The sequence below is a fragment of the Priapulus caudatus genome, unplaced genomic scaffold (assembly GCF_000485595.1).
Source record: "Priapulus caudatus unplaced genomic scaffold, Priapulus_caudatus-5.0.1 Scaffold630, whole genome shotgun sequence".
NCBI classification, from domain to species: Eukaryota; Metazoa; Priapulida; class Priapulimorpha; order Priapulimorphida; family Priapulidae; genus Priapulus; species Priapulus caudatus.
The window spans coordinates 217041-227561 of NW_014577691.1; the positions used below are offsets into that span (position 1 = coordinate 217041).

At 48.4% G+C, this 10521-nt stretch overlaps 1 protein-coding gene across 4 annotated transcripts in view; it reads right to left on the minus strand.

Annotated features, from left to right (window-relative positions):
* Nucleotides 1-10521, minus strand: part of LOC106812288 (glucose dehydrogenase [FAD, quinone]-like) — a 64314-nt gene that overhangs the window by 22985 nt on the left and 30808 nt on the right. Inside the window, exons 3-8 of one of the 4 annotated variants that reach the window (XM_014816125.1) lie at nt 10248-10437; nt 9834-9962; nt 9602-9723; nt 9222-9389; nt 8467-8620; nt 8041-8201 (exon numbers count right to left, since the gene is read on the minus strand). In XM_014816125.1, coding sequence (XP_014671611.1) covers nt 8041-8201; nt 8467-8620; nt 9222-9389; nt 9602-9723; nt 9834-9962; nt 10248-10437 — 924 coding nt within the window. The remainder of the gene's footprint in view (nt 1-8040; nt 8202-8466; nt 8621-9221; nt 9390-9601; nt 9724-9833; nt 9963-10247; nt 10438-10521) is intronic. The other 3 variants (XM_014816124.1, XM_014816123.1, XM_014816122.1) reach the window with 3 other exon arrangements.

A 10521-nucleotide genomic window follows, 5' to 3' on the forward strand; every position in this document is an offset into this window, starting at 1 on the left:
CTACATGAAGAGAAAGTGTAGGAGAGAGAGAGAGGAGAGAAATGAGAGAGAGAGAGAAACGACTGAGATGAGAGTGAGACCGCACCCAGCAGAAGAGACGAGTGAGAGACGGACCCCGGCACCTCACTCTACGAGTACGCCTCTCATATGCCTCGTGTATCCGACTTGACGTATAGCCTGCGGAGAAGGTGCCAACTGGCTAGGCCACAGGTCTGAAGAGTATAAGTCAAGAGCAAACCCTGCTGGCCACCACTGCACCTTATCGCCCCCGACCCAGCCCGATGCACTGTAAACACCTTATTTTGCCGCTCGCCAATCTGTGGCATAAGATATGTAACGACGTAAAAACCTCTTTCCAGTACATATACATAGATAAATCTATATCAGGTATAGAAAACACAACAACGCGTTAGTATCTAACCTGTATCTTTAGGAGTAGACACCTCCCAGCGATTGACCCTCCGCCCTCCTCTATTCGCTCGCGCATATGCCCTCTTCACTCTTGCCTCAAGACGACAGATAGCGACGTGACCCTGCGCCATTGGAGCCCGCTAGCTCGAGCGCCGTAGTTCTTGACTCCGGCAAAACTCCGAACCCCTTACGCCTATGCAACTTTCAGCACTCCACCAGCTGTCCACAGATCATCTCGCTAGCACTGCTCGCATCGCACCTCCCGGACAGGCCCCTCTACTTAGCTAATGTACACCTGACTGCGCTGGCGGCAAGAATGTGCTTGCACCCGTGTGGATTCCGAAAGGCGACGTGGAGGACTTCTCAGTGTTTTACCCCCACGACTCGTACCCTCCTTTAGCAAGTCCCGTCACGCTTACCTGCCGCTAATCCTTGTCACCCTCCCCTCACATCGACATGCTTATTAGCGCCAGTCTCTTGAATGCACCATGCCTCACTGCTCCAACTACTTCGGACTGCATAGTGGCACCTTATGACGAGCAGTGATGTGGGGAATAGAGCTCTCGATTTACTTGTGAGATGATGGATTTTCAATGAGCATCCCTGTCCAGCCGCCCGGTTGCGTACTCATTCGCATTCCCATGCGAGGATCTTTCGCGTCTACGCTCAACACGACTTCACGCATTTCTGTTAACATCATAAAACACATTCTCAATGGTGAACGCACAGGTCACCTTGTCCGCATCAGCTCGCCCAGTCTAGTGATTGCGTAACGAAGGATAACCTATGGTAAGACATGTGAATATCAGTTACGAAAATCAGGATAAGCTCTTCTCCTCGACCGAAATCAGTCAGTGACGACACTCTGGCGCGCCGGCGCGCCAAGACTGTGATATGGCCATTAATATATCGTTTAATCGTCTTAAATTCAGTAACTACGACAGTGTGTGAAGGTCAAGTCCTGATTGTGTGTCACAGAAATCCGATGACCTTCTCCACGCGCCTTATTCAAAAGCAACCGATATAAGCCTTGAATGTATCGTAGAGCGGAACACTTCATTGACTCGCGAGTAGCACTTATAGATTTGATTTTTTCGTAACAGATAATATTTAGATCCTTTGAGTAGAACCTTGATTATCGTTCTACGAAAATCAATAGATTCGAATACGAATAATCAGGTCATGCTTGAATCTCGGCGGCTCTGTCTGCCACCGCGCCGGTCGGCGCCAAGTGCTCCATAAATAAATCTGGCCTTTCTTATCTTATAATTTTTCCACCTCTTGCTATAGGTAGTATATGTTCCTATATTATATATATATATCTCTCCAGCACTCCTCTCCGACCCTCTTACCTCACTTAGCTTAATCTTAATAACTCATTAGGCATCTTTGTCTGTAACTGTCTCAGCTCACTAGCAACTTTAGTACGTTTGCCGCGCAAACTAGTCTCATTGGTTACGCCGCGATTCGACAGGTGTGCGCACTGGCTAACCCTCCCTTTGGGTTTTTCCGTGTTGTCGGTCGGTTCATTGCACTGGTCGCAGGCCTATCAGTGTACTACTCGGCGCGTGTTCAGGTCCCGAGCCAATGACTCGTGTGTTCGCTGCGCTTAGATTCATGCACCCGAAACCTCAATCCGGCTTCGTGAGCCGAGCAGCTGCCGCGCTCTCGTCTCGCTGCCCAGCGACCAGCCATGTCACGCAGCTCGCCGCACCAGGCAAGTCAACACTCCGCGATTTGCCTGCGCCCCCCCACCCGGAGAGGCAGAGAGCATCAGCAGCAGCAGCAGAAGACCCAGCGCCCTGTCCGGCACAGTAGATGCAATGGAGCCCAGAATGCCAGTGCGCCTCATCAAGGGATGTTATGCTGCCACTGCGTCCGCAGCGACCGCGTGGTGGTTGACCGCCTTAGCAAGCTCTCTCTGTCCCACCAGTCTCCTCTTTTCACCTCCGCCCAGTCATGACTGCACTCGCGTTCACCTGGAACCATTCTCGCGAGCGAGAGATGGAACTGCCGAAGCGAGGCGTGTGGAGTTGATGCTCCCTCAAGCAGCCTCGCCACGAATCTAGCTAAGCCCACGCCTCCTCACTCGTCATCGATTATCTTTGCTCCTCTGTTCTCCTCCCTCTCCTGCCTCTCTGGCGCGAGATGGCTTTTGGCATGTCTGTATGCGACAGTAGCCGGCGGTGATAACAGCACTTGCGCGAGCTTCTCGCTCTCTCCTTCTCTCCAGCAGGCCTTTTCATCCTACAGTCAGCCGCACTCTCGTCAACTTGCGTTATGTGCCTCCGTAATATGCCTCGCTCACTGACGCGTATGTGTCCCCTCCTCTAGGCGATGAGCGTATGCAAGCTCCCGCGCACACGCCGAGCGTCTACGACCTGTCGCTGCATCCTTCCCCCTTTTGTTCTAGTCCTAAGCTGCTTGCGCAGGGAGGTGATTTCGTACGATATCCTATGCGATTTACATCGTTGGATCGCGCCCGGGCGCGGCCCAAGTGGTTCGCATGACTGATTTCTGTTTACTAATCGCTCTCGGACCTTTCTGCCAGTCCACGCCCTCCTGGCGGCACGCTCTCAACCTCCTTTCTCTTCGTCACTCGCTCCTATGCGTCCCGCGCACTCTCGCATCCTTTGTCGCCCCTAATTTCTACATCGATAACGACAAATCATAATTGTCTTACAAACGCCATTTGTTCGTTACCGAAATTCAACTACCTGCGAGTCATTTCGTTTTTAACACATTATTTTTTTTTACGGGAAAAAATTTTTTTTTTTTTTTTTTTTTTTTCTCCAGCTACCTGACGTATGTGATTTTCGTGACGAAATCAGCTACGTGCGAGTTATTCTCGTTTACGAAACAAACATCATGCTACACTTGCGCGCGCCCCCACCCCGGCTCCGTTTCCTCCCCAACCGCCAAGTGTCGCATGACTGATTTGTTACAAATTATTGATTTCGTAACGAATCAAGTCTACATAGTGTCTTTCGTTACGTAAATCAACTACTGCGAGTGGTGTGTCGTGTGACGCAAATCGGCTAGCTTTCGCAGTCATTTCGTTACTTTGAAATCTCTAGGCTACTGCGAGTTATTTTCGTACGAATCATGCTACACTTGGCGCGCTCGGCGTCCCTGCGCCAAGTGTTGCTATGTAGACTGATTTACGTTACAAAATTATTAAATTTCGTAACCGAAATGCAAAGCTCTACATAGTGATTACTCTCACTATATCAACTACTGCGACGTCTTGATTTTCTCGACGAAATCAGCTACTGCGATCATTTTCGTACGAAATCCATGCCTACTGCGAGTTATTTCGTTACGAAATCATGCCCGGACACTGGCGGGCCGCGTCCGCAAAGTTGTCGCCGATGACCTGAGTTTCGTTACCGGATCCAATGATTTTGTAACGAAAATTTATTGGGCCGCCAAGTTTAGCATGGTCTGCTGAGAGGTGGTACGTGCTGAGGAGCGGATTGGAGTCGGGTGGGCGTGACCCCCCCAGACAGCCCGCCACAGCAGCCCCGCCGCCCTCATATCACTCGCTCTAGTGCCCCTCGTCAACTGTACCCGCGCCTTGCACTTGTGCGTGTAACCCGGTGTACGTGCGTTACCTGCATGTACGTCGGCTCTGTAATTTTCGTCAACCTCATGGTACTCTCGGCTGGCGGCAGAGGTGAAGCGTGTGATATGTATCTGACCGGGCTGTACTCGCGGGTGTACCGTGGGGTTGCGACCGCTCGCTAGGTGCTTGAGTCACTCCTCCCGCGCCTGTATGTGCGTTGGTACCCGCGTTGCTACGCTTTGCTGCCTCGTTATTTACCACATGCGTTCGCTTGCTATATTGCCTGCCTGTGTTGTCAACGCTGCCGTGCCCTTGCTAGCTGCAGGAGGCTTTGACCCGCATTGTAGTACTGCTGTGCTCGAGCTAGACGTGGCGCGCGGTTGTGTACCTCACGTGTTGTACGCTCGCTACCGCTCCCCAGCCGCTCCCGCCCTCCTCCTACTTCTTAAATCTTGCATCCCTCACTTGCTATCTTTCCCGTTCTGCCCTCCTCGTCCACCCTTTTTGCCCTCTGCTAGCGGAGGAAAATGGGTGACGAGACGCGATGCCCGGTTCACAGCACACGGCCCTCGCTGCGCTCCGCTCTCACCTCCTTGCGCGCCCGCTCAGGGCAGGTGACAAAGGGCCAAATGACTATAAGTGCGTGAAACCCTGCTGGCTCACAACGCTGCTGCCAACCTGCCTACTGGAAGGAAGCCGGTGAGGAGAGCTTGTTTTCGCCTATTGAACCGCAAAACTTCCCTCAGCTGTCGTGCGCCGCTGTCACTCATACCGTGCCACGGTGCCGTGTACCCGCGTGTACGTGTCGTCTAGCCACACCACAACTAATTTGCACACACACCACACACACACACACACACACACACACACACACACATCACAACACAACACACCACACACACACACACCACGGTACACTGCACAACATACACCACGCACGCAGGCGTGTGTTCCGGATTTGTCATATGCCAAGCTATTGTGGCTTAGGGGTTTGTGAGTTAGAATAGTGATCTCTGTTTGATTACGGTGATCGGAAGTACGCATACTCGGAGTCCCCGACTTTTGATCGCTCTAGAATGGGTCTGTCGCTGATACAGCATGGTTCCTCGGACTGATGCTAATGTGTCCGGCCTCTGATCCGCATGCGGGAGCTGCTTCACACGGACTGCGTTAGTGTAGTCATTGGTGAATCGTAGTTATGCAGCTACTCTGTTCGCATTTCCGAACAGCCGACATATTCGTACCTTGCTAGTCCTCGGACCATCATATCATCTTGTAACGCGCGAGTCCCCTGGTCTACTTGCATTCTCTATCTTCTCTTATACCTATGTCCTCTGCTCTTTCTCTGTCGGGACCCACGCCTTGCGTGCTAATGCGGTGTCAGGCCAATCCGGCCTGGGGTTTCTTCCGGGTCTCGGCGGTCACAATTCTCGTCCCGTTTTTTGGGTCGTTGCTATCCCTCCGTGAGGGAGGTCACGTGATAACGTTGACGATGACGTTCAAACCGTGAACCTAACTGGTAACTTAACTACAAGACCTCTTCCAACACTAACCCTACCACTACAAGCTACTCTGATATTATCTCGCCAGCGCTATCATATAGGCCATTTGTGATCCACCAAATTAATACTATGGTGTGGGGGACAGATATCATGATGCCAAAAAACTCTCTAACCCTTAAACCCTACCCTAACCCTAACCTCTAATCCGCTATGCCATAACCCTGATCCTAAACACTATTCCTAACAACTAGTGCTTGCCACGTTCGTACCGGTCACTCCCTCACGCCCGGGGGATATCATTAACCCGTGCGGGCTTTGTATGTGTGTCGTGTTGTGTCGTCGACCGTTGTGCGTTTCGGCGTGGCGTTGCCGTAGCGTGGCGTGTGGTGTGGACTGATGTTGCCGTGGGTGCGTGTGCGTGTGCGTACCTGGCAGCTTGTGTGCCGTTGTGCGTGTGCGTGTGCGTCGTTGCGTTGTGCGTGTGCGTGTGCGTGTTGCCCGCCGCACGAAGCCGTCTTGAGCTGCATGATCAGCCACGAACCTGGTTCTGTGTGCGTGTTCGCGTGTGCGTGCTGCGTGTGTCGTGTGCGTTGTCGGCGTGTGCGTGTTGTGGGTTGCTGGTGTGTTGTCCGCCCCGCCGCGGCCGGCGTCGCGTGTTGTGTCGTGTGGTAGAAGATGTCTTGGTAGTGCACCTTGTTAATACAACAAGTCTCGAAGATTTGCGTTCTATAGTGCCTTGGTGCAACACCGCACGTACCACGCGCGGTACACACCGCATGAGTTGCACTCCCGCGCTTGGGGTACCAACCGCGACGTACAAACCACCCACGAGAAGGGTTAGTCCACACGCACGTACACGCGGAGTTGTTCACGCACGTTCACATGCAGCAGTCCCCCACAGCACGTCACACGCATGGCTTACCTCTACGCTACGATCCAAAACTCATACACGTACTACGCGTACGATGCGTGCGCGTACAGCGCCGCTACACGCGCTGCACCGCTCATTGAGCTGTAGACATCGCAGGTGTACTCACACTGCAAAGTCGTTATACACGGTAAGGTTAACAAACACAAGTGCACTACGGCGTGGTGGTACACGCATACTGTTAACTATACGGAGATACACGCACGTACACGCGTAGGTTCATACAGTCACGTTATACTACATCTGTGATCACGCATCTTTTAAAGTGAGATATAAAATGCAATCTTGCGAGAGTATCGGTACACGCACGTACACGCAGTTAACTACGTCAATAAAATACGAGCTAGCAATCGTATATTGAGTTACATACGCATAGCGGGTAATCACTGACACGGCGAGGGTATTCACGTTAACATTGGATTGTCTGCATCAAATGATTAAAATGAAATCTTACTCAAACGCAGATTCTGTACCCCCACTGTCCTAGTTACAGACTGTGGGCGCCCCACAGATTTTCGTTACAAGAATCATTGATTTCGTGCTATCTATTATTGCCTTCTTAATCTATCATTCTACACATCACTACTAGTAAAATTCCTTCACATACTCCCAGCTTGTTTCCCTGCTTCGATTAGACCATATCACGCGAGGAGTGATAATAATTAGATTCTATTATAGATATTATCAAGGTAAATACATATACGCGTGTGCAAGTTAGGTATTCACTATAACTATAGGGTGAGAACTTGTGTTTTAGAGCTTGAGAAGCAGGAGATTTGTTCTTTACTACTTCATAAACGAGGGGCAGGTTTTGTAAGGCGGCATGTTGTTTTTATGTTGATGTAAAATATGACACAGCTAGGTGTGGCCGGGATATATATATATATATATATACTCACCGATAATATAATCGTAGACATCGTCGGTATCCTCTACGGTGTATGTGAGGTTCTGACCGCTTCTCATGTACAGAACTGCTGCAATCAGCACGACCAGGGGAAGCAGCACCTTGTCCATCACGGCCATAATCGTTCCTTAGGAAAGACAGCGACTATGGTTCTCCCTGATCAGGATGCAGCGACAACCGAACCGATATCCTGGAAAGTGTAGTGCCGAGTGCTTGCTTCATGAGTAAATACTGCCTGGACGCGGGCTGGGCTAAAGATCCAGGTCTGAAAGTCGTCGTCGTCGCTGACTAACCGGCCTTATCGCGAGAGTAACTGACACAAATCAGGTGACTAAGTCTTGTATCACGGCTCGTGCATCCGGTGAGACGATATGATTCGCTGCGTGGGATGCAATTGCTCGGCCAATGAGGTTTTGTCACCTTGCCCAGCCGCGAAATTATTTTTCTCACTTGAGTTCCGGATACACCATAGATAGTGTTTGGTAATATATGGTTGGTATATAAGATAAGCCTGGTTGGATTTTAGTTTGTGTTAGGGTTAGGGTTCGGGTAAGGGTTAGTGATAGGGATAGGCTGGCAGATAATCCTGGTAAATAACAATACACAGTGTATTGTATCTGACAATACACTGTGTATTGTTAGCGAGCTTTCAACAATACACTGTGTATTGTTTGGACCATAAAAATATAAACAGTAAGTAAAAAGTGACATTGTACAAATAAATAACCTTTCTGTCGAATCCCAGCCAATTGTATGTAAAATCCTCATCTAATGATCCGAGACCAAAGCTGGCCATGTGCAGCTGCATATCAGGGGACACGCCTTTCTTCTCCAAGCCGGCTGTGTGGAAGAAACCAACGGCCTCTAGGCCACTGGCCGCTAGAAGGCCTGAAACACACCGACGTCATGGTATTGTACTAGCAGCAGTACCAGAGGCAGGAGAACAGATAGAGACCGCTTAGTAGAGTTTTCAAGAAATGCGCTAAAATCCGCATAATATTTAGGCTACAATTAAAACATATTTTCACGGTCTCCATAGCAGGATTTAATTTGTTCTTCCTGCTATTAGATACGGTAGGTCCTGATTTTGTTCATCACAAGCATGCGTTTAAGCGTGGTAGTTCATGATGGATAAAAGGAATATTGACATTACCTTTCCCTAGCATATCCCACTTAGTTTTTGTCTCAAAGCTTAACAGGTCGTCTTTCATCATCGAAATATGTTTCTCAATTAAAATCTCTGGGTAGAAAATGGCAATATGATCCTGTAGGTGTTTTCCTACTGGAAGGTCAGCGACTAGCGGGATCTGTCAACAGTAAAAAATAAACATCCCATTCCGTCTCATTTGTTACTTTTTCTAGCACACTTAGTATTGTCCTCATAACATCTTGTTGTAAAATATTAAACAATATATTTAATTAATTAATACCCCGTACAGACTGCATATAATTTAATCTTACATTAAACTCGTACGGGCCTGTCGCGCGACAAGCGCGCACCAAAGCGTAGCGTACAGACACAAAATCTGATCCCACATCAAATGAGTCACGGGTTGACTGTGCATGCTCAGTTGAGCTCGCTACGTCACCCCGCAGACAGCTACTGTACTTTTATGTGACCTAGATAAGGCTATGCGCATGCGCATTGCGAAATACAGACACAGATTAGAGCGCGTTAACTTGGTCCGGGCCATCCTGGTCTTGGCCCCCCTTCATATGCTGTGCCAATTTGGTACCGGCCAGCCCGTATGTGGAGCGGGATAGTGTGCACACACTGCAAAAATGTGGCGCGCGCCTGGCCCGGACTAGTTTAATGTGATATCAAATTTGCAGTCTATACGGCGTATTAGGTATAAAATTATCGTTAATATGTTCGTCATTAAAATGCATTATAATTCTATAACTTACATTAAACTGGTCAAGTTGCTCTTTGGGTCCAACACCAGACAAGAGGAGGATGTGAGGAGAGCCGATAGCTCCAGCAGAGAGGATCACTTCCCGAGACGCTCTCGCCTGCTTCTTCTCGGCACCATGTATAAACTGCAAGCCTACCGCCCTCTTGCCCTCGAACATCACCTGGTGATTATTAAAATAGGCCATAGTATCTCATACGAATTTTATAAATAACAAAAAGAATAATATGTTAGGTTGACCCCGTCTTCAATGTAATCATCGATGTTTAATTAATAAACATTATAAGTAAAAAATATGCAAGCGCAGTTTGAAATCAACAAGTTTATTGAAAGAAAACACATCGCAATTGTTTCGTGTTATGTCGAAACAGTTACCTTTGTCACGTGAGCATTTGTTAATACGTGGAGATTCGGTCTGTTCACCGCGGGTTTTAAGAACACCTTGGCAGTGTGTGCGCGCGTGCCACCTCTGATGTTTGCCTGTGTCTTCATAACCCCTATAAAATAACAAAAACGCGAACGTAAAGATAAATATTAAAATATTCCTAGTCAAATATAAAACAAAATCCCCCTCAAAATGAAATACAATAAATATAATGTGGTTTACCGAACGGGCTTTCTCCATTCACATCACCAACTCTATATCCTAATTCCCGCGCTGCATCGAGAACCACGTCTCCAAGTTTCGTATGAGTGGATAGTGTGATAGTAAGAGGTCCTCCAACACCGTGGTACTCTGCAAGATTATTAATAGATATTTTATAAGCAAATGGTTAAATGCAGTACAGGCACACCTACCGGCTTCAGTGACGTGTTTTTACTATTATAGTAACTTGGCATAAACATATGTACCTGTATACCGTGTAATTACCTTTATTCTGCGAGATCATTCACTTTGAAAATTTATCTGTTGGTATCTTTAAACCTATCCATATATGCGCACTACATCACTCGCACTGCCACACACTGCATCTTCATTGCCACCATTATAATATGAAATAATTCTATTTATTAAACCTACCCGAATCTTTTAACTCTGGAATCTGCATATCCTCGGACTTTTTAAAGTATGGAAGTACGTCGTTATAACTCCACCCTGTTGCTCCCATCTTTTGCCATCTATCGTAATTTTCCGCTGCACCACGGATGTATACCATGGCGTTAAGGCAACTGCTGCCCCCGAGTACTTTTCCTCTTGGCCACATGATTTGCTATACAATTTTAAATACATTACACTCGAGCACGATTCATATCAAATGACTGCAGTCGTCGAATCAAAATCATCGCGACAACAA